The sequence below is a fragment of the Cupressus sempervirens genome, chromosome 1 (genome assembly GCF_028749045.1).
Source record: "Cupressus sempervirens isolate cs-2001-9-10 chromosome 1, ASM2874904v1, whole genome shotgun sequence".
Lineage (NCBI taxonomy): Eukaryota > Viridiplantae > Streptophyta > Pinopsida > Cupressales > Cupressaceae > Cupressus > Cupressus sempervirens.
This window is the reverse complement of record NC_143118.1, coordinates 172,127,131-172,151,883: the sequence shown is the minus strand read 5'-3', so window position 1 is coordinate 172,151,883 and position 24,753 is coordinate 172,127,131. Positions and strand designations below refer to the sequence as shown.

Here is a 24,753-nt window from a genome sequence, read left to right as displayed (position 1 = left end):
ATCAATTTATTGATTCTTTATGTGATATGTCTCATTTGCAATTATTTTTATTCCCTTGAAAAGTTCCTACTTGTCGTCAAAGAGTTTATGATAATATGAGGAACTCGACCTGTCATATTAATTGTGACATATTCACCTTGCAATCCTATTTGTAATGTATATTCTCCCTGACAAGTGAGCTGATGGTGGTGGGAGCTGTGGCGATGGGGGTGAGGATTAGGGGTGCGGTGCCCTTGAATATGTTTGTGAGGGGATTGTATTAGGGTGTTTTTCATGTTTTCTTGTCCAATGGTTTCTGTGCGCATAGTGTACATTTTTCATGTGGCTATAATAGACACATGCATTAGGGGTTGACATATTAAATTTTATGGGCATTAGCTGTTGATATAATGAGTTCTATAGGTATTGTTATGATGCTGGAGTTGCTTCAGATCTCCTGCTGGTGATATGCTTCTGCAAGTGTATTGTAACCACTGATTACTGAATGTTGCATTGAGTTGCTTCATAGTGGGGTTTTTTCTCCTGAAAGGATTTTACTCACCTTATCGCTGTGTCATAGTATAATGCTTCTTGGTATTTCCTTGCAACTGTGTGATCATTTCCATTTTCACATACTTCCTTTCACTGATTAGTGTAGGAAGCATTTTCTGCACCTTTTTTTCGTTGCAGATAATAGATGCACAGGGTTCCCCCCAACAACTTGGATACGTCTGTGATGCTGCATCGTGCCTATATCGAGAATGTTTATGATGTATTTTTCAGTACTGTGAGCTAATAAATGAAAATAACAGGATTTAAAAAGAAAATAAACATAAAAGACATAAGCATAATTTCATGGAGTTTCCTAGTAGGGTGATGGGTTTTGGGGATGAGAGGACCAAGGGCCTAATTTTGGGGATGGCATGGGGACGCAGGGGCAGCAGCAGAGCGTTGGTGAGGGCAGGCACTAATATACAAATTGAGGTGAATTGAAATTTTCAAGAAAAAATCTGCAATATTAACATCACTAAAAGTGCCCCATGAAAGACAAACTTTTTTTTCACAAAGTTAAAGTTTGTAGTTGGCATGTGACATATAGAAATCAACTTGGTCATGTCCTTGGCGGATGTGGTGGTGCTGTGGGGGAACATTTCTCTTAAGTCCTCAAGTCTCAGAAATGTCCCCGTATAGGGGATACGAGTTCTTTTTGGGGGGTGCCTCCCCATGGAACAACAAGCATAAGAAAGGAGAGAAACAAAAGGACATAATTTTCTTTTAATGAACGTTATTGTGAATCTTGTGCTTAATGGTTTTTATGTGCATGTGTATAAAATGAACATTATTGACGAACTATGTTGCAGGAAAAATGACATTCTGTATTCTGAACATGGATATTGATTTTAAGTGAAACACTCATGTTTCCTTCCAGACCATTTCCACAAACAGCTTGACATTTCTGGGCACTTTATAGCACGAAAGTGGGTGTCACACCTTTTAATACGAAACCAATCCTAAGCTAAACTAACCCTGTCCCTAACCCTCATCTGCACTACTCTGAAGTAAGGCAGAGAAATAAGTGTACCGCACAATCCAATTTGGATCTCGTCACATAAGATTAACATATACAAACAAAGGTTGATCAAATTTTGGGATATTTAGCAAGAGCAGTCTGATTTGGAGCTTAAGGAGTTACCCTTGTCATTTTTTGTTACTTGCTGGCAATGGTAGCAAGGGGATTGATACATAGATACAGAGATGACACAGATGCTCTCCACGTAGAGATGCATGATCATTTGTTCTTATTACTTGACCTTGACGTGGTTTGAATTTTGAACAACTAAATCACAATTTACGAACTATTTGTGGATGGACATTTGCAATGCATGAATTAGAGAGATTAGATTTTTCACGGTTCATTAAGATAAATGCTTTATTTCTAGATTCAAATGTGTAGGATTTGTTTGCATCAATGTTTCGGATCACACTCCATGCTGCAAAGTGCAAATAAATCATCCTACACAGTTGAAACCCGAACAAAGCACTAATGCGTGAATTGACAATCAAAGTTTCAGAACCATTGATCATAGAAAATTCAATATGGGTATTAATAATTATGTCCATTTTTGTTTACTTTGCTTTTTCAAACAATTTGTACGAAACATTTATGTGCAGCTTTATTAACATTTGGTTTTAATTTTAATTTTCTTGTCTTTTATATGAACGTTAACATGCTATTTTGTTTCCGAGTTTGCCTAGAAAATTGACTTTCCTTTCACCTACTGTTGCCTGTGTCCAACTTTTATTTCCAAGTATTCTGTCATGTTGTATCCAACTTTTATTTTGAATTTTGTTGTATCTTTAACAGATACTGTAACTGTATCAGGTGTTGTATCTAAGATCTATATTCGAAATTGGTACTGTATCTTTATATGTGCAAATTAGTTATGAGGTTTTAATGCCTGAATTGGGAAGACAGCTGTTCATTCAATTGTTAAGTTTTTCAATCATTGACTGAAGTGTTTGAGGTTCTGTAAGCATTCATATTTGTGCTACCTTTTATTATTGTGACATTTTTCGCAAACTTCTGAATGTTTTTGGTTATCTATCTGTGTGCCAAGATGCTTAAAAAAATCACTATTATTCTCTCTCATTTGTAATTCATTGCATTGTGAAATTCCTTTGAGAGCTTACTTTGTCTTTAATATTGATTACCATGACATTGTGTTAAACCCTAAATATTTTTTGTTGAAGGAATTTTTCTTTTTGCTAGATTAAGTTTTTTTCAGATGCAAACTACATTAGACAGTTTCTTTTATAAAAAGTTATACAATTGAAGGATTGACACACTAATGATATGCAGGAGTGAGAGGGATTTACACAGCCGGAAAAATATGATACTTGACATGCGGCAGCAATTAAAGCAATTGGCACTCAGCCTATGCACCTTGCAGTCTCCCAAGAAGTAATTTTCCACCTGCCCCATCTATGGAAACTGCATTGTTTGTGGCCTTTCCCATTATGTCATACATATTGAATTTCTTTTTAAATACTATTTAATGGAAATAATAGCATCCCTTTACAATCTAGAAGCAGAATGTGCTAAGAGCATAAAGTCTTGGTACCAAAGTGCTGTGAAAGCATTCATAGAACACTGTTCAAAGTATGGGAAGGAAGTTTGAACAACTAGTTCACTCTAATTTTCTCTACATAGGTTAAAAGTAAAACCCTAAGTGTAGAGAAGAATGTTAAATGTCTGGCCAATAGTCTGGATTCTTTTTATTTTTTCTGCAATAGAGTACATTTAAGCTTTATACATAAAAAAGTGATGATTGCCCTATCTTTAGGAAATTGATAATGCAATCCTTGATGAGAGAAACGAGATTTCCTGTAATAAATTTGCTGAAGGGATGAATCTCAAGGGCATGGTAAGATGGTGTTCCCATATTCTCCAGTTTTGCATATACTGGGACAAGGCCTTTTTCAAAAAGCTAATTACAAAGGGGATACAACATCAGGACTGTGCAATGACAAAATTGTTGTTTTGGTGATGGGAGAGCTATTTTTAGTTGCTGCTCTAAAAGCCTGTCAGATGCATGTGCCTATCTTTGGACTCTTGAAAGATAACATTTTTGCAATATTATACTGCTATTTATTTATAGATTCTAGTCATAAGCTTATGCCTTGATTGGTACAAGCTGGTATTGGATTTTGTAACTTGGAGCAGATGCTTTTGGTCTTTGGTTGAATAAATCCTCCCATTTTTCAGAAATTTCTGTACCTTATTGGGTATGTCATGGTATGTGTTGTGAGTGTGCTTGATCTAGTCATTGGCTGTCTTTTTAAGTTCACAAGATTTTGAGAATTGGGACACCATGTGATACTTGTTATCAATATGTAAATTTGATTATTTTTTGTTGATGCCGTCCAGCTGCTACTTTATGACATCTTTTACATCTGTAGTGTGAGTTGCTGGAGTGCTAAGCTCATTCCTTCCGGCTTCCTTTAGGTCTGTTACATCAACTCAAAAATCTAATCCTATTTTTTGACATGAATGTTATATATAGGATAGAAAACCAATGTACTCACTCTCAAAGACCTAATCATTGTGGTGCAGGAGCACCTTAGAATCTTGCATAGGGGTTAATCCAAGTTTTGGCTTGTAAGTGGTTCTAGCTAACCACCAAGGTAATAAGGACCATTGATGAGGTCCCAAGTAGTGTAGGATGCATGTTGTTGAGTAGAGGTTCTTAAGGTTAAGTTTGAAGGTTGTTTTCAATAAGGTCAAGGCTTAGTCCTAGAAAGGCCTAGGTGAGTCAAAGGGTTGACCAAATCCTCAAATGAAGTGAGAATCATAAAGTTGTTGTCCTTAAGTGTTTTTAGGATCATACAAAAGGTTTTGGACCAAACTATACCTTGGAGAGTAGAGGAATTGCCAAAAGTGCAAAAGTTGTAAAAGTTGTCATGACAACATTTCCTAAAATCTAGGAAATGACTCAAATGGGGTCCTAAACCCGACTTGAGGGTCTAGACAGGAGGGAATAGGATATATAAGGTAAGATACACTTCAGTTAGAGTGGTTGGTTATCAATTTGTATGGAATCACAAGTTGCAGCACAAGAATTTGATCACAGAGTGGAGTTTTGCCATCATCCAGACCTCTAATGGATTGAGGGGCTTACTGTTATGCATTGACAAGTTGATGTTCATTGTTTAATAAAGATTTGTGGAGTTGGTTTGTGTTTTTGAATCTGTTCTTAGTCTTTTTGTAAATTCCTTAGGTTTTTACTGGTTCGCTGTCCTGGACAGGACTAGTTTTGTCAAAATGTCTCCTACTCGAGTTCCCATGGTGAAAATCCCATGGCCACTGGAATCAAGCAGTAGATTCCTAAGTCACAAGTTTCGCCGAATTTTCAGCTTCAGGTTCAAAATTCGGCGAACCTAGAAAAAATTAAAAAATTTGTTTAAATTTGGGTTGAGCTTGTCCAGCATGGAGAAAAACTTCTGGTTTGGCTTCAGTTCATAGGAATACAGATCCATTTTGCTTCTCCCCCCTGGGCTCCGTCACCATTGTTGTCGTTTATTCTTTGCCCGAGTTGTTGTCGCTTGTTTCTGTCTATTCTCCGCCTAGACTTCTGTCGCCATCGTTGTCATCTATGCAATGGGGAAAGACTATAGTGCATGGTACAGCTGCGTGATCACTTTCATCTGGCCGCAAACACAGTTTTCTCTTGCCTGATCGAGCTTTTCTGTCGCCATGCAAAGAATATTAGGTTTTCATTTCATTTTTAGATTTTTAAGATACATTTAATATTAAAAGGTTTAAGTTTATTTATTATTATAACATTTATCTTTATTAATTTTGATGATAATATTAGTAGTTAGTATATAATTTATTTATTATATTAACATGTCAACAAATTTAAAACTTTACTATTTTAAATGCTTTTCAATTTGTTTTGTAAAGTTAAAGTAAAAAACTAATGTATTTCTATTTTATGTTTTAGTTAATATAATTGGTGATTTTATTTTGTTTTTAAAGTTTAATGTTTTATAAATAAAATATAGTATTATTTCAATTTATTTCAATTTGTAAGAGTCAATAGAAGAAAATGAAAATAAAGTATTGATATACTATTATATATAATTTATTTTTTTATATCAGGCGAATTTAATATCGATTTTTTTTTGGAATTTTTATCCTTATCGAACTTCATCCGAATTTCATAGTTGCCGAACTCGAACTTGAACTCGAACTTGAACCTTGTGAGTTAGGTAGATTCTGTAAATATCGTAAGTATGAATTTTGGAGTGTTGAAATGCAGGGTTGCTATTTTTGCCTGCAAGCCCTAGGTGAGTGCTGAGGCATTCTAGCTAGTGGTTTAGGCAGGACAGTAGCAAGAAAACTTGCTAAATGGTTGGTTTGTGCCAATCAGGAGTTGGAGGAGGAAGAGTTGTGAATCCTTGACAGATGGTTGCAAGGAGGAGTTGCACAAGGCTCCAAAAGAAGGCCTAGAACTCAGACTGGTCCACAAGCCCTAGGAACCCTCAAAAATAGGGGTTTTCTGATAGGCACATGTACGGATGGTATTGGAACCTTAGACCTTGGAAATCTTGAAGGTTAGGAGAACCTTAGAAGGAATCCCAAAGAAAGTTGGGGGTTCATTTGACAAAGTTGAAGTCTACACTAGGTTTTTTGTTTCTAGGAGACCTAATTGGGGGCAAAAGGGCTACAAGGCCTAAAGGTCAAAAACCAAGGGATTGGTAAGCAGATCAATGAAAGATCCATTCCTAATGGATCAAATGGTGTTCAAATAGGGATATGTTAGTAGGAATTCCTTTTCCAAGTTCCCAAACCAGTTTGAGGTGCAATGAGCAACTAGAGTCCATGGGTGCACAGGGAAGTTGATGAGCAATGTGAGAGGGTTTGAAGTTGGTGGAGAGGTCTATTAGGAGGAGAGGGATCTTTGAAGTGATCTCTAGGTAAGGGTAAGGTAAGTTGCCCTAATGAGACCAAGAGAAAGGTCTTAGTAAGAGCTAGAGTGCTCTAGAAGGATAGAGCTCTCCATCACATTGTTCTCTTTCCACTCAATTCTTATATATGTACTGGCTGCTGGCACTCTGATGGAGCTGTTCAATAGAAAGTGCCTTCTAAACTGTGTCACATGCTTAAGAATGGGAACCATGTACTGTTACAGTCCATACAGATCTTATGTTTCTTAACTGTAGGTTGGTCTATTTTCTTAGGCTTCTCATTTTGTGAGGAAGAGATAACATTGTCAACTTAATTACTATTTTCAGTTTTGTCATTCCAAAAATGCTTTGTTCAATCCTGTAGTCCCAAATTTCTGTCTCTGAAAATTCTCCTTTATTCATAATTTCTTTGAAGTTCCAGCTTTGGGTACAACAGATTTAGGTGAAACCAGAACATTGTTTTTCAGTTGTGTTTGATTGGACATTTTACTGCCAAATTTACTTTTATGACTCATAGTTAGTACAAACCTATAAAAATACAAATTTAATGTACGTGCAATATAAAATAAACATTACTACAGATTTCACAATCCTAGACGCATAGCTACATGAATCAGATTTTAGAGGATAATTTTGAGGAAAGCTCCTAAAGAATTGAAGTGGAAATCTTGAAAAATAACAACAAAGAAGAGCAGGCATGCTATCTGAAGATCTCCAGCTATATGGAAGAGTTTATTGACGAGTCTCAGAACTATAAGCAATATGTATTGTGAAGCAATATTTATACCTACCCAATGTAAAACTGTTTTAGTTGTAATAGGACAATATTTATACCTACCCAATGTGCACCTGTTGTGCTGCCAAACTACTTGATCATTGATTTGATGGCCATGGCACTGGATCTACAAATGCCAATGCAAGATCTACATAGCAACTCTGGTACAACGTTCACATGCTCAGTGAATAACACTCTTCCTGCAAGTTTGTTCGTTACGAAAATTTACTTCACTGGACTCCTGTTTAGATATAAATGCTATATTTTAAAAGGTTTATTATGGAAGTGCTGGTATTCCTTCATTCAATATGCCTTGTGAAAGTACACTAGGAGTGCTTGTATATAAAGGCCTCTGAGATACATTTAGAATGCCTTGTAATCAGTTACACGATAAGTCTTACAACTAGGCACATGTCCATCAGATATGGGTTATTCTCCATTAAGCACAGAAGTAAGTGCGATGATGAGAGGATAAGCCTACAAGGGTGTGACACGCAAATTAGTGTTGTAGACACCATGTGCTAAAATAGAGTTGCGTACTTCTATGTTGTCAACATGACAACTAAAAAAGGTGCGCAAACTCCTAAGTGTCTCACAAAATAAAATAATAAAATGATGCATTAACCTAAGTAAACTTAAGTAAGTATAAATAGTAAATACATATTTACACTAACAACCCCCTTTAAGTGCAACTTAGGGGAATGCCCTTAAGCTTACGAAAACTAGGATGAAATGCAGGGTGGGTCCCGGCTACTAGGCCATGTTAGGTACCCATGTACATAATGAAAATGCAATCTCTCATAAAGCGGAGAAAGAAGGAAAACCTCATGGGAAAAACCCTCCCCCAAAAAGAGAGATAAATAGGGATGCATGGATGGATGGAGTAATCAAGACCCCCCAATTACGACATACATCTAGTATATACAATAGTGAAGAAGGAGAAGAACAAGAACCTCATAAGAGGAAAAAGTCCCCCCATAAGAAAGAAGAGGAAGAGAGACAAGGTAGTCCCCCCCTCCAAATGAAGAATGCCTGTCAGTGAAAGCTGCTCCAATGAAGAAGCTGGTCCAAGAGTGCAGAATGACGTTCCTCCCCTTATGAAGAAACAAAGGCAAAGGTACAATCCTGAAGATGTATAGTGGCCCTGAAACCTGCTCAAGTATCCCTGTGCTAATGCTGATGTTCACCCCTTCCAACTATGCTGAAAAGAACGAATGCAGATCTGGCAAGGATGTCTGTTGAACCTGTTCCAATGAACCATCTGTCTCCTCAACTGACAAAGAGACCTCCGCCAATTGTTGTACATAAGTATCCACAATCACGCCAATCTGTGAAGATTGATCATGTAGAGAATGGACATGAGGGTCAGAGTGAGCCCTCGCAACAATTGTTGAAGGATCACCTTCATCAAAGAGAAGATGTAAGTCCTCGAGGCTATCTCCCAAGTTTGCGGTGTGTGACTCCATGAACAAACCTGCAATGTCTGCCATGTAGTCATCATTTGAAGCTGGAGCTGGAAGACGAGATGTACCATGCTGTGTTGGACCTTTCATTGTGGCAATATAAGCATGTGGACTGGATTGATGATGTGACCTCTCACTGCAACTGTCAATAGAACCCCACGTGTTTGAATCTGTTGAAGCACTATCGCTGGTGTCACTATCAGTTTCCACTATTTATGATGTGCGGAGAGGGGTAGAGGATAAGTCGGGTGAACTTTCCTCAAAGTGAACATCCTTCTCCACAAAAATCTCACAAGTCTCTGGATCCATAAGTTTGTAAGCCTTCACATTGTCTTCATAACCGATGAAAGTACAAGGCCTAGGTGTTGGTGCCTTGCAACCCCTGGAAGATAGGTTTGCCCATGCTAGACAACCGAAGACTCTGAAGTGACTCACAACTGGTTTTCTGCTGCACCATGCCTCAAAAGTAGTCTTCTCGTCTAGGGCATTATGAGGAGACTTGTTAAGTATGTGAGTAGCACTGCTAATGGCTTCAACTTCAAGTGTAAGATCGAGAGACTTGGCCTTTACCATGCAACTTGCCATGGATTTGAGAGTCCTAATCCTCAGTGCTGCAACATCTATCTTGTGCGGACTTAATGCTGGTTGATTTTGAAGATCAATCCTCTCAAGTTTGCAAAGTCTTGAAGTCTTCTGTCTACATATCTGTTCTCATTGTCCACCCATAGAACCTTGATGGCTTTCCTTGATTTGTGTTCAACATGAGTCTTAAAGTCTTGAAGCTTATGAACTACTTCATTCTTGTGATGAATGAAGTAGAGCCAAGTGAATCTCGAAAAGTCATCAACAAATGTGAGGATATAGCAGCCTTGGCTGACTGAAGTCACTGCAAAAGGACCTGCTAAAACCATGTGAACCAACTGGAGAACAACTGGAGCTCTAGAAGACTTCCCTTTATCATACTTCTCCTCGAGATGCATAGCCATTGAACATGATGAACACTCACTCTTAGAAAAGTTGATGTTAGGTAGACCTTTGACCATGTGTTTTGAGCAAAGTTGCTGAAGATGGTGGAAGGCAAGGTGACCAAACTGCTCATGCCATAATGCTGTTTGTGAATTAGAGTGAGTCAACAAAGCTTGAGAAGAAGACTTAGGCACAAAGTGGGAGAAGGAATAAAACCTCTTGTCATCATTGACTTTCCCCACTGCAACCAATGAATCATTTTTGAGACTGCGCACCATCACTGAATCTAGAAGGAACTCAACTTTATGACCATCTCCAAGGTGAGTGATTTGGTAAATTGATAGGAGATTGGAGCTAAGGTTTGGAACATAGAGAACATCTTTGAATTCCCCATTGTCCATTTCCACATGTCCTTTTTCTTCAACTTCCATTTTAGTATCATCTCCCACAAAGATGTGTGGTACCTTTGACTGCTTCAATGAAGAAAAATCTCCCTTTAAAGAACCCATATGGTAGGAGGCACCCGAGTCAAGTATCCATTCCGAAGAAGTTGAGTTTGCCATAAGTGCTTGCCCTTTACCCTTTGAAGAGGTTGGAGTTGAATCCTTGGAAGTACTTGGCACTTGAATCTTGTTCTTCCTGAGTAGGTTTTCTAACTCATCGATTCTTTTAGTCTTGCAATGATGCTTGTCATGATTCGGCTTTTTGCAATATGCAGAAAAAAGTTTGTCCTTGTCATTACTTCCCTTCTTGTTGGAAGAAGAATTGCCTTGGTGTGAGGAGGATTGTTGTGTCTCAAATTGTGATTTCTGCTTCCACTGCTTCTTGTTGTTGTTGCTAGAACTTTTCCCTCCTTAACTTGATTGGAGCTCATCAGTCATCACTAACCACCAAGGCTTTGGTCTTTGATGTCGTGAGAAGTCCTCAATCCATCAAGTGAGATTGTTCAACAATCAACATCTCTGCAAATGCATCAAATGAAGGCTTCTGATAAGCAGTTCCCATGGTCAACCTGTGAGTATTAAAACTCGAAACAAACGAAGCATACTCTGAAGGCAGCCCCTTCAGGATGTGATGAATCAACTTTTCATCTTTCATGGGATTTCCACAATCTTTAAGTAGTGCCCTATACTCATTGGCTTTGTTGATGTAATCCTGAATTGTGTCAAAGTTCTTTGGATCCAAGAGAAGTGTTTACCATACTGGTAAAGAAATCAACGCATCCAGACAATGGAACAGAATAGCAGAATTATATTCGCATATGCTAGAACATACATTAGGCTTCATAATATTCGCAATAATAGATGATGATTTACAATGATCCCAGACGGGATATAAATACTACTGCCGAACCTTCCCGAAGGAGTCCGTCGGCCACAACATTACATCTGCTACAAACTATTTACCCGTCGGCTACAAAATACAAAACACCGACGACAATCAATCCGTCAGCTACAGAAACACCGCCAGACCCATCCAGTCGGCTGACACCATCCCCCCCAAAAAAATAGTTGTCTCCTGACGACTAACAAAATTAGGAGACAACTTACAGACAACAGAAGAAATACTAGAGAGAAGGGGGCATCCCAGAAGTGTGCTGCTGGCGACGTAACTCATACACCTGCTCTGTCCTGATGCGGAGATCTGTCTAAATTTGAGAAATAACCTCGACGGCCTCCTTTAGAAGAAGCGCCGCATCCATAGCCTGCCTCCTAGCTAACTGCATCTCGTGCTCAGCCGCATCCTTATCTCGAACCGCCGCCTTTGTACCTTGCCTAGCCACGTCCCTCTCCTGCACTGCTGCTGCCATATCTGCTAGTAGTGCTGTCCGCTCTGCGGCCCATGCTGCCTGCTGGTTGGCCAAGTCGGCGGCTATCTTCTGTCTAGCCTCACTCTCAGCTGCCAATGATCTCTCTGCTGCAACCCTGTCCGCTTTCGCACGCCGACGACCATAGTAAACATCCTTGTACAATCCCACAATCTCATGTGCCAGCTTCATCATAGGGGTGTCACTGGGTCCCAACTCCGGCTCAATAGCCCAATCTGCCAACATCTTAGTTGTCTCCACCGCCGGCCAGCCCTGTCTACAAAACAAGTCTGAAATCGTCGAGGACAGATCCCACGGATATATGCTCTAATCAAATGCCACTCCCTCCATCGAGTCAGGGCCTGGATTGCCACATCATGTCCCTTCTTCAACGCAGACTTCATAGTCCTGAGGTAATCTCGACACCTGTCCTCATCCGACCCATAATCCTCCTTGGTGAAGTCCTCCAATGACTATTCCGCATCATTGTTCTCCTCCTCAGCAGCGGGAGCCATGCCCACATCCGGTGCCGCCTTCTCTGCTGTTGGCGCAACCATAGCATGTGGCATTCCCTCCTCCTGAAGCTGAGGCTTTGGTACTGCTGGTGATGTTCCTGAACACCTAGGAGACTGAATGGACGGACCTCGCTTCGCAGGAGTGAGTCGGAACTGCTGCCTCAAAAACTCACTAGCTCTATCCATCACCTTTGGTTGGTCTGACTGCGCGATCTCCATGTTCTCCTCCGGTACTGGCTGAGCTGACTCGGCCTTTGCTAAAAAAGATGATGAAACGGTGACAACTGCATCACAATCAATGACCTCCAACCGAACTTGCGGCTCAGGCTCTAGTGGTGGCAACTGTGCTCTCGTTGAGACTGCGACGGTGGCATCTGTTGGGACAATTGGAATCACCTCTGCTACAGCCGTTGGCAATATCTCGGCGACTGTCCGTGGGACATCTGTCGCTCCCTGTGGGACCATCTCCGTCATTGTCCGTGGGACATCTGCCTCCGCTGGAGGAGTCATAAAGACCGGGGCATGGCGCTGATCAAACGCGGGAATGACTGTTCGGAAAGGTAGTCAAATGCGCCGAAGTTGACAGTTGAGGAGGGGTAAAGAATGTGGGCCCACTACCCGTTGCCTCACCGTCAACTTCCGCCGATGTGCTCACCTCTTCTTCCACGGACTCCGCCTCGTCACTCATCGAAGTGCCCTTTCGTCCGCTATCTGTCTCTCCGGAAGCAGCCAGTCCGCGGAGTACTTTCTTGTGACCTGCTGCTGATCCTCCTGTATCCAAGTGTCCCCAGTAGAATATGGGAGGCTCCCCGTCTGCCAACTTGCCCCTTGGAGGAGCCTCAAAACCATCTAGTGGAATCTGGTTGGCTGCAGCCTCCAAAAACAGCCCGATGACATGGTGCGGCATAAAAAATGTTCGGTGCTGAAGCGTCATGAATTCCTCCATCCTGTCAGCAAGCACTGAGGCCCAATCATATACCACTCCCTGCATGATACCATTCATAAACACAATTTGCGGCAATGCTATATTCGAAGCTCGAGTGGCGCCTGTCAACCTGCTCTTGATGACGTCCATGATACACCGCCAATGACCCTCCCGAATGAAGTCCCTGCGAAGCCCTCTGCACTTTGTCCCCTGAACCGCTGTCTCCCTCTCAATGGGTGTAAGGTCCCGACACACTAGATCTATCCAATGCTCCTTCCTTTCCCGGGAGAGTTTATGGTTTTTGATTTCCACTTTCCTCCCATCGGGGCCAGGGATGCTGAAAACCCTAGTGAAATCCCTAGGTTTAAAAGACACCATCATTTGCTGCTGCTTGTACAGGAATGTACTTGTTCTGCTCCGGGCGCTATATGTCTTTATCATGGTGCGCAATACAGATTCGAACAACCGGATGGAAAAGATGGGAAGCTGGATGGCCCAATGCACCTGTGCTCGCATCAAAATCTGTTTAATCTGGTTTGCTTCCGGGGTCTCCTGCCACCACTTCCGGCATTCGCTCCCACTAAGACTCTCATATTGGACGGTGAGATAGGTGAGTTCCTCCTTGGTCTTCTGTTTCTTGCTACTCGAACCGGAGGGGCCTGCAACTCGAATTCTCGATACCAAAACTCTTGAATTCTTTTCCATATTAGCTGCCAACTGACTCTTCCACGGCTTCCGCTTGCCTGCCGATTCCATATCAAGGTGGCCTCTTATTTCTTATTTCTTTTATAGTTCTGCTTACTCCCGCGGCAACCCAATGAAGTTTTGCGGAAAACTGCCAGTCCAATCCCCTGCAGGTCGAGAGGAAGAGAAATATGTGCAAAGTGTATTTATAGTATCTGGCGAAGAATCCCGTTTGGAGGAGAATGTGATCTCAACAATTTTATTGCTGTTGTGAGGTCAAAATTGAATGCACAAAATCTCCCTACGTTGTCACAAAACCTTCGTTAATATGCACTCCATTCTCCTCTTTACTTGCCTCCTGCAACAGTCGGTTCACAGATCCCCGAAGAGCCGCAGTTGTTCGGATTGTACGTGTAGAACAGGCATGGAGAGTTTCTGCATCCAAGCAAAAATTGGCAGTAATATCGTGTGCTTCTACTAGCCCGGACCACAAAAACTGTCACGACAGCGCCATGCACTTCTGTAGGATGCCGAGGCGAGCACGTACTGAAAATGCCGTAGCAAGTAAAGTATGCGGCAACCAAACCTTCCGCTTGCCCCTCCCAATCTCAAGACTACCGATCGGCAAACCACTCTTAATGCACCCATGCAACCTGCCGAAGTGTTCTGCTGGTGATGAAGGAATGAAGAAGTTTCTACTTTTGGTGAAATCTGCAGACGGCGGAGTTCTTTATGGCAGAGTTCTTTTTGTTATATGCCTGCAAACCTTTCCTTTTTTACTCGCGGAGACTGCTCACGGGGCCTTTCTGGCGGAGGAGTTTAGAGTTAGAGCCCGTGGACAAGCTGCCCACGGGGCTTTTTATTTACCCGTGGACAGTCTGTCCGCAGGGCCTTTGGCTTTCTCGCCCGCGGACCGTCAGTTGCCCGTGGGGCTTTGTCTTTAACGCCCGTAGACAGACTGTTGCCCGCGGGGCCCCTCAATTTTTATTTTAAATTTTTTTTTTAAAATTTTGTTTTTAATTTTAAAAGAAAATACCAGAGGTACCTTCAATTGCCGGTGTCGCCTCACCGTCCTGTACTGATGACAACCGAGGATTCATGTGAGTACTGGGTGACGAAGATATCCTTCTTGCGTGGTATATTTTCAATTTAGATCCGTTAACTGACTGAGCCATCTCCTGTTCGTCCAAGGTCGCCAGTTTAATTGCTCCATTGTCACCAATCTCTCGGATCTGATATGGTCCAACCCATCGTACCTTGAATTTTCTCGGCTTGATTTCATTACGGCCATCATACTTCAATACTAATTGTCCCGGCTGGAATCTGCTACGTTTCAGATGCTTATCATGCCAGACCTTGCGTCTGTTCTGTGCCACTTCTGTCGCCCACTGTGCCAACAACCGTTTCTCCTCCAACTTATTCAAATTATTTAACCGCTCTTGTAAGCTTCTGTCGTCATCCAACTTGTTTTCCAACGCTATTCGAAGACTCGGGATTATGAATTCCGCTGGGACTACTGCTTCCTGTCCAAACATTAACTGGAATGGTGTGTGTCTTGTCGTCACCTTGTACACCGTGCGGTACGCCCACAGGGCAGCAGGTAAGTTTTCCTCCCAATCAGCACCTTCCACTACGCAGGATTTGTAGATGATGGATACTAGGATTTTATTGATGGCCTCTGCCTGTTCGTTTGCTCTTGGATAGTACGGACTCAACAGTGAATGATAAATCTTAAACTGAGTGGTGAGCAGTCGAATAACATGATTAACAAAATGACCTCCCCTATCACTTGTTAATTGTAATGGAATTCCATACCTGGTAATGATCTGTTCATAAATAAATTTCGCAGTGCTGACGGCCGAGTTATCTGGTAACGCACGTGCCTCCACCCACTTGGTCAGGTACTCCGTTGCAACAATGATGTACTGGCACCGTCAAGTCTTGCTCACCCTCAGTGGTCCAATGAAATCTAATCCCCATCTCTCAAAAAGTTCCTGCGCGTGTAAGGGGTGCAGTGGCATAAAATCTCTCTTCAGCGGCTTTTTGTCCCGTTGGCAAGTGTCACATTCGACGACCCATTCTCGCGCGTCATTGTACACCGTCGGCCACCAGAGACCTGCCAACAATATCTTTCGTGCAGTGGTGTTGAGCCCCATGTGTCCTCCCCCGGACCTTCATGTGCTTCTTTTAACACCTGCAGTATCTCCTCTTCCAACACACACCGCTGAAGAATATGATCCGGCCCCATTTTGTAGAGCAATCCATTGATCAACTGAAATGTACGACTCCTGATTATCAACTTGCGCCTGTCATTCGATGACATTCTCGTGGGAAGCTGTCCTGTTGACAGGTACTCGCCAGTACTCCTGTACCATTCCGGCAGTACCCCAATCTGAAACAGCTGCGCGTCAGGGAAATCGTCATTCACACCCTCCGTTGGTTACCCTGTTTTGATCCGCGACAGGTGGTCGGCACTGACATGTTTCTTTCCTGGCCGGACAATGATTTTGAAGGTGAATTCGTGCAACAGGAGTAGCCATCTGCTGATCCTCCCCTGGATGACGGGTTTATTAATCATGTACAACAAGGCCCGGTGATCAACATAGAACACAAACGGTGTAGCAAGCAAATAATGACGGAATTTTTGCACAGCATAAACCATTCCCAACGCTTCTCTTTCAGTCGTGCTGTAGTTCTGCTCGGCCTTTGATAGCAACCGACTGGCAAAGTATATTGGATGATCTAGTCCGTGATTACCAGTCTGTGCCAGGGTCGCGTCGATCGCATAGTTGGAGGCATCCACATGAACATGAAATTCTTTATTCCAGTTCGGATATGCCAGGATGGGTGCCGTAGCCAGTCGTACCTTTAGTCCTTCAAATGCCTCGTCTTGCTCTTTATCCCATCTAAATGATTCTTCCTTGCAGGTTAACTTATCTAACGGTTGGGACACCTTGGCAAAATTTTTAATAAATCTCCGATAATAACCTATATGCCCGAGAAAAGATTTTACCTCCGTCACATTAGTAGATGGCTGCATTTCAAGAATGACTCCCACCTTGTCGGGATCCGTCTTTAATCCTTCCTTACAGACAATGTGTCCGAGCAGTCTGCTATGTGGAACCATGAATCTGCACTTCTTGGGATTCAATGCTAGTCGGGCTCTGCGACATCTCTCCATACATTCACCAAGTGCTGCCAGGTGTCCGTCCTCTGTGCTAAATATTGACCAATCATCCAGGAAGGCTTTGAAATTTCCCACAGACATCCTGTCGAAGATATGCAGTATAATCCGTTGGAATGTGGCCGGCACGTTACACAACCCAAATGGCATCCGGTTGTACGCCTAGACCCCATCTTCAACGACAAACGTTGTCTTCAACTTATCCTCCTTTGCTATAGAAATCTGATTGTATCCGGAAAACCTGTCCATAAAGGAGTAAATTTCATGTCCCGCGACCTCCTCCAGAATGTTGTCTGTAAATGGAATCGGAAAAGGATCCTTGATCGTCACTGCATTCAGGCATCTAAAATCAAGGCATATCCGGATTTGAGTAGTATCCTTCTTCAATGAGATGACTATCGGTGACACCCATTCGATGGTCTGTACCTTGAAGATAATGCCAACTTTTAGCATCCGGTTGATTTCCTCCGTAACCTGTGCCGCATAGTTCTTGTTCATCCTGTAGGGTCGCTTTCGTACAGGTACAACTCCCTCCACCAACGGGATGCGGTGCACACAATTCTGGCGGCACTCCCTTGGGGTCCTTGTATGTCCATGCAAACACATCCTTGTAGTCCATAAATATCTTGAATGCCGCGGCCTTGAGTACAGGATCCCAATTATCTCCGACTAGTATGTTCTTCGATTCTGCCTTGTCCCCCAAATTCATCGTTTGCAGCGTAGCTTCATTATACTTGATTGTCTCCCCTTCACTGAATGCATGGGCAGGTGTAACATCCAACGGTGCCTCTCCCTCCTTTACTTCACTAAACTCCTTCGGATATTCGTTCTCAATTGACAAGACATTGTAGCTATGAAATAATTCATAGTCCTCCATTTGCCAATGGTAGAGACCGTTGACGGAATCTAAGTCGTCATCCGTTGTTCCCCCGTCCAATCGGAGGACGCCCTCCTGATCCGGTTACATCCGTTGCCTGCTTTCGTCCTCCTCTCCCTCAGAATCTGATGACAGGGCCTCTTCCCCTACCATTTGGGTATGCAGATCAATGACGAATCGGCGACCTTTGCTTTCCAGTGATAAGGTGTTCTTCTTCCAGTCGTGTCGAGCTCTTGCTTCGATAAGCCACCTGCGACCCAGGATGGTGTCATAGCCTTTCCTCTTCAACGGAATCACCACGAAATCCATCAGGAACAGCTGAGTGCCAATGGTTACCGGCTGTGCCATGAGAATACCTAGTGGTTTAATGTCATGCTGATCGGCGGTTAGCAGCTGAAATCTCGGAGGCCACAATGTCGGCTGTCCAAGTTTCCTCCAGGTTTCTTCTGGCATTACATTTATGTCGGACCCTCTGTCAACTATGGTGTCTGTGAGAACATGTACAAGTATCCCCATCTCGACAACTGCAGGGTGCTGTCCGGATGTCATCGCCAGCAACATCTGATCTTCTCCTCCAATAGCAATTTCCTTTTCCTTCCATCTACTCAGTTCTCTCGGTGACTTTTCCTTCCCGAGACTTGATTCTCTTGCCATATTTGAAAGAGCAGATTGAAGTTGAGGCATGGTGAGAAGCGAATCACTTACCTTTACTCGCACCTCCGTTTGCAAAATTTGTCGTACTATGTTTTGTTCTGCGGAATTCCTCGCTGAAGTGCCGGCAGTGTTTAGAGGTGTTACTGCTTGGGATACTTTTCCAACCTCCGCCCGTGCTTTCGCAAATTTCCTCTTTTCTTCGGTGGGGTTCGGGTATTCTTTTGCTTGTTGTTGCGTAATTGCCAAAACTTCTTCCTCATCCGCCTCGACAGTGATCAAGTTCACTCCGGATTTTGGACACTTTGAGTCATCGTGATCGCCGGGTCCGCACCATCGGCACAATAGTTGGTGTATTCGCCATTGGACACTCCCGCGCAAAATGCCCCCACAAGTTACATGCGCGGCACTGAATAATCGGCCATCCGTTTGCATCATACTGGATCCGGCTTCTGCTTGTATTGGTATTGTTATTGTTGTTGTTATTGTTCTGTCCACGCCGATTATTCCTGTATCCTCTGGATGTAGCACCGACGGTATTCGTGTTTCCGCTACTACTTGACGGGGAAGCCTCTTGTGTGAGAAGCACCTGCAGAGATCCTTTTGTCTTCATGTTAAAGGGGCAGTCTTTTGTCGAATGGCCCATGATCTGATAGATGTCACAAAATTGGTTCTTTGGACAAGATCCTTTAGTATGACCGTCGGTCTTACACTCCGTGCACCACAGTTCACTGCTTTTTGGCTCCTTCTGCATATTTTTAAACTCCATCATGCGAACCATATCCTTTTGTAGGGCACGAACCTTCTTGCTGCTATCTTCGTTGTCACTGCTATCATCTCCGGCAGGTTCGTCGTCATCAGAATCAGAGGAGCTAATTTTCTTCTTCTTTGTCTTCTGCTCACTTTCAAGGTCTAGTGCTCTGTTATACGCGTCCACATATGACGACGGTGGCACAATTTTCATTTTCCTCCGCAACTTCGATCGTAGGCCGTCCACGAACCATCTTTTCTGCAATCCGTCCGTCGGCTTGCTTTCCATTTTGTTTATTAAGTCTTTTAATCTCCTAGTGTAGACGCGGACAGTTTCGTGCTTCCCCTGTTTGGTATTGGAAATCTCTGCTACGATTTCATTATCATCCCGCAAAAGTTTAAATTCCGCCAGGAACTCTTTTTTAATGTTATCCCAGATATTTAGCTTTTGTGGATCCGTATCCGAAAACCAATCAATCGCCACACCTCGTAGGGTTGCCGAAAATTGCTTGACCCATTCATTGGCATCTGTGATTCCATTTGCCCGCCAGATCGTCTCACATGTCTTACAATGTCGGGTGGGGTCGGCTGTACCGTCGCCCTCAAACTTTGGTAGCTTTTCTTTGGGTCCCGCCATCATAAAACTGGAGGTCTGCACTCCCGCACCGACGGTCTACACTCCCTCACCGGAGGTCTGAAATCCCACACCGGAGGTCTGCACTCCCACACCGGCAGACTGCTCCCCCACACCGGAGGTGTCGACAACTGCGAACCTTGGTGAAGAAGGATCTTTTGAAGTTGTTTCCCGCGGAAGTCTATCTCGGACGAAGAGGTCACTCCACGCTCGTGCTCCCTCGGCACTGCGAGTCATGCGAGTTGATGCTCTTCTGTCTGAATTTTTCTCCCTCGGCGAACACAAATTCAAGAACTCCTCCGGTGCTTCTTCCACCAATTCCACCCGCTGCCGAGTCTCCTCCAAAAATTCCTCTGCACTCCTGTTTCCGTCAGCAAGCTTCTGGAATCTCCTTCGACGGTCTGCCTGCTGTGCTAGAATTAAATGTTTTTGTGCAGTACGGATTTCATCTTTTCCCTTCGCCTTATTTCGGTCTTTGTTAAGCTGATTTGGCATTAATCTTCATTCCTCCCACCTTCCAGATTCATAAGGCAATGGCGCCAAATGTTTACCGTACTGGTAAAGAAATCAACGCATCCAGACAATGGAACAGAATGGCAAAATTATATTCGCATATGCTAGAACATACATTAGGCTTCATAATATTCGCAATAATAGATGATGATTTTCAATGATCCTAGACGGGATATAAATACTACCGCCGAACCTTCCCGAAGGAGTTCGTCGGCCACAACATTACATCCGCTACAAACTATTTACCCGTCGGCTACAAAATACAAAACACCGACGAAAATCAATCCGTCGGCTACAGAAACACCGTCGGACCCATCCAGTCGGCTGACAAGAAGTAGATCATCCTTAATCTGAAATCCCTTTTCTTCATCCACCTTACCATACAATGATTCAAGTTTGTTCCAAACTAATTTGGATTCTATACAACTGACAATGTGAAAGAAGAGATCTCTATGTACACAACTCTTGATAACACCTAAAGCCTGTTGGTCTTGTCTTTTCCATTCAATGAGTTCTTTAGCATCAGTAGGTTTGGTAATTGTACCATCAACATAAAGACTATATCCTTTTTCCATTAATCTACTCCATGCAATATCTTTCCATGTAGAATAATTGCGTGAAGTTAGAGGTGGACATTTAAATGAACCCATGATGCAAAAATGAAAAAAGCACAAAGAGAGACATAAGAACACAATACACCCCCCCCCTTTTCACTCAATCAAAAAACCCCCCCAAAAAGGATGCTTTTGACACTTTATAAGTAGTGCATGTACAATGGGCCACTTGTTCAAATGAACAAAGTGGACTTTCTGATTTTGTTTTTACAACTACCTTTTGAGGCCCAAATCTGTCACTAAGCATTGTAGCTCAGATGTACAACAATTCTGAAAAGTAATCAAAACTTTACAATGCAGAAAAAGCCCTAGTTCTGAAAGTAAGAATTTTGTCCACACAACGCTAGAATTTGATTGCAGATGTGGAAAGTAAACGAAAAATAACGCACTTTAAAAAAAAAGGGAACTTGAAAAGGTGACCAGATGAGCTTGTACAGAGCGTTTGAAGTTGCAAAATACAAGATTATGCAGGTATAGTCACCAAAAAATGAAATTTTTGAAAAATCCTTGCACCAAAACCAAAAAAGAACACCACTAAAAATTTTCGGAAATTCTACCCAATTTAAAAAAAAATTGCACTTGAATTTGAGTCTAGATGTCCAAGTTATGGGCTCGCAAAGTCAGGCTGCCAAAGCAAAAAGCAATCTGGAGAGGGGTATGGCAGGAAAACTGTGCTTAAATTTGACGGTCAAACGACCGTCACAACCGTTATAAAACCCTTGGTTTTGATTGTCAAACGGTTGTCAAATTTAACCTAGTGACTGGTTGATGTCAGCGAAAAAATCAGCGCTTGGGTTGACGTGGCAGGGTGATTGGGTGTCCATATTGTACGGACGTGACATGTTTCGCATACGGCTGGTGACATGGCACCTCATGTGGCAATTAATGCTGATGTGTCAGGTTGCTTATGTGGACTGTACTGCCTACTGTGTGTTGCCAACGTGTCAACTTGAGTTTGCGTGGTAGTTGCTTGGGCGACATACACGTGGCATTGCAAGTTGGGAAATTGGTGTGCTGGCATGGCAGTGCGTTGTCCACCGTGGCATATGCTATTAGATGAGTTGCCGCGAGGAGGGGTCATTGTGTTCGCATGGCTGAATATGGGTGTTCCATGTGTTTGTGGTGTCGCATGTATGCAGAATATTTTGCCGGGTTTTGAAAAGGACGAGCGCCAGTAAACAAGGAAGGCGGCGTCGCAGGGCATCGGGAATACTGTTTTCACATCGGAAAAGGTATTGATGTCGCTGGAATAACTTTGTTGAGGTCGAAAAGGTGCACGAGAGCCGACAAAAGAATATCTGCCGGAATATTATGCCGCGGTCGCCAGACGTGCAAATTTGTGCTGGATTTTGTAAACAAAATCCCACATGCACTAGGAAACTGCAGTGTGGGCAGTTTAAATGCAAAATGCCGCACAAAGGGTCACAAAGGCAAAGCTATTGGGAACGTGAAGACCTTGCCGGAATTTGTTGTTGCCCAGCTGTAGTTGGTTGTTGGGCTATCGGTGGAGGAAGCCGGATTTATGAGTGGTGTCTGAAAAATTGTTGCTAGAAAATGACTGTGATGCGCTCGAATTTGTGTTGAATGTTCGCTGTGAAATTCTCTGCCACAAAATAAAATATTTCTCCAAATAGTAGAGTCGGGGTGTCACTGCCCAGTTCTGCTAAAACAATTTTCTCTATTGGTTGTCGGAAGGGAAATTTTTTTTCTAGAAATACTGACGAAAATAATTGTAGAGAAATAAAAATGTAGATTCGAAAAATTAATTAAATCTGCGAAAAATGACTATACTCGAATTGCAAGTCGGGGCCTTCGAGTTCTGATTTGCAAATTTTTTTTTGCCTCACGGTCGATTTTGGCCGAAGATAGCCAAGTTTATAGTCAATCTTCACCGAATCAGCGTTCTAGACACAATGGCGAGGTCAGATCTGGCGCTAGACGCTCCCAATTTCTGCCGCACCCCAGATTCAGGCTGAGGTGTTGAAGCAACAATGGTCTCGAACAGCTATGTGATGAGAAAATCTCCAAGCTCTGATACCATGTAAGAATTTGCCTAAGGGCAAAATTCACCCAAGAACTAAGAACTCAAACACAAGAACAACTGTAGACCAGGAAGAGAGAGAATGATCAGAATGACAATATATTCATTCAATATGCCTTGTGAAAGTACACTAGGAGTGCCTATATATTAAAGTCCTCTAAGATACATCTAAAATGCCTCGTAATCAACTACATGTTAAGTCATACAACCAGGCACATGTCCACCAGATATGGGTTATCTTCCATTAAGCACGAAGGTAAGTGCAATGATGAGGGGACAAGCCTACAAAGGTGTGACACACAAATCAGTGTTGTAGACACCATGTGCTAAAATAGAGTTGCGTGCTTCTATGTTGTCAACATGACAACTCAAAAAGGTGCGCAAACTCCTGAGTGTCTCACAAAATAAAATAATAAAATAATGCAAAATAATAAAATAATGCATTAACCTAAGTAAACTTAAGTAAGTGTAAATAGTAAATACGTATTTACACCAAAAAAGACAATATGTAATGCAAGTCCATATTTTTGGTTGAATTGTGAATTGTTTATGATTCTGAACATGCATCCGTGTGTGGTAGATAAAGTTCCAACTTACACTTTGGGTCATGTACTATAAATGTTGTTTACTAATATTTTACATATGCTAAAGATTCTGGAATCTAAAACCTATATCATGTTCACAGGTCCAATGTCCAGGAAGCAAAAGTTAGTTCGCAGTTAGATAAAGAGAAGGTTACTTATCCCAATAACAGCAGTATCATTTATTTTCAAGATCAAAATGTGAAAGGTGTGCAATTTGGTTTGCCTATTATTTTTTTAAGTTATTTCTGAATTTAGCCCCTATGCATGCATGGATAACATAGAAAATACAAGATAAGTGTTCACATCAAATTGGCTTGAAATTATGTTTTGTGATTCAGACAAAGAGCCTCCATTTTCTGAGACTGACAAGAAGCATACGGTGATATCTGTTGAGGAGGAAAGAAAATTGCAGATTCCACTTCTGGTAGGAGATGGTTTACCAACATCTGTTACAAATGCATGTACACATGTAATATTTGATTTTTTGTGAGTGATTCATGATGTTTCCCATGATTCATATGATCCATTTTGATGAATGACTGCAGGATTCTGTGGACAAGGATGGCAATTCTAATCAGTCTTCACAGGTATGATTCACAAATCTTTTGTATATATTACTCAAAATCTAGGGTTTTAGGCTACTACTCAATTAGTTCCTTTTCATCAACTTTCTCTTGACATAATATTTTTGTTGGTTGATTCTAGGAGGCACATAAAGGCTTTTTGCTTGCGGACAGATGTTCTGAGAAGTGTCAGTTGATGATGAACTTGTTTCTAATAGTAGTTGCAATTGTAATTATAGTTTTTATTATTGTGGCAGCCATCAAATCAATTTAACTAATTCTTTTATTCATTGTAATTAAATTATCAGCTTTCCCATCTGGCATTTTTGTATCTAAGCATGTTAAGCCTAATGGATAATATTATGGTCACTTCATCGAAGCATCTTATTGGCTCTTATATTGTGCCACTGATGTATCATAGTTTCCAGATCTATCATGTCAAGCTGTATATTATGTATCTTGTCTAAATAAAAGAAGTGTCAAGCCATAAGAGGTATGGTGATCTTGCCCTTTCATCTAATATGAACAGATACTTTTTGTTTGACATTGGTAAGGAACAGAGCGCATGCCTACTTGCAGGAATGTGTACATGTTTAAAACAATAATGAAACCAAGATTAATTAGAATCTTCTCTTAAAAACTACAACATCTACCTTTTATGAGCGTAGATTTAATGTAGGAAAGGTGGGATCCAGAAAATGCTCCCCCATCTTAGGCCCTTTTTTTTCCACTTATCAATTCCCCTTCAATTTTTATT

General features: G+C 42.0%; 1 protein-coding gene across 1 annotated transcript in view; it reads left to right on the top strand.

Moving 5' to 3' along the window:
- Positions 1-24,516, top strand: part of LOC149576686 (syntaxin-52-like) — a 78,699-nt gene extending 54,183 nt beyond the window's left edge. Inside the window, exons 2-6 of the mRNA XM_089819154.1 lie at positions 2,840-2,941; positions 23,535-23,638; positions 23,772-23,857; positions 23,979-24,020; positions 24,139-24,516. Of these exons, the coding sequence (XP_089675280.1) occupies positions 2,840-2,941; positions 23,535-23,638; positions 23,772-23,857; positions 23,979-24,020; positions 24,139-24,270 (466 nt within the window). The 3' untranslated portion in view covers positions 24,271-24,516. The remainder of the gene's footprint in view (positions 1-2,839; positions 2,942-23,534; positions 23,639-23,771; positions 23,858-23,978; positions 24,021-24,138) is intronic.
- Positions 24,517-24,753: the final 237 nt, after the last annotated feature.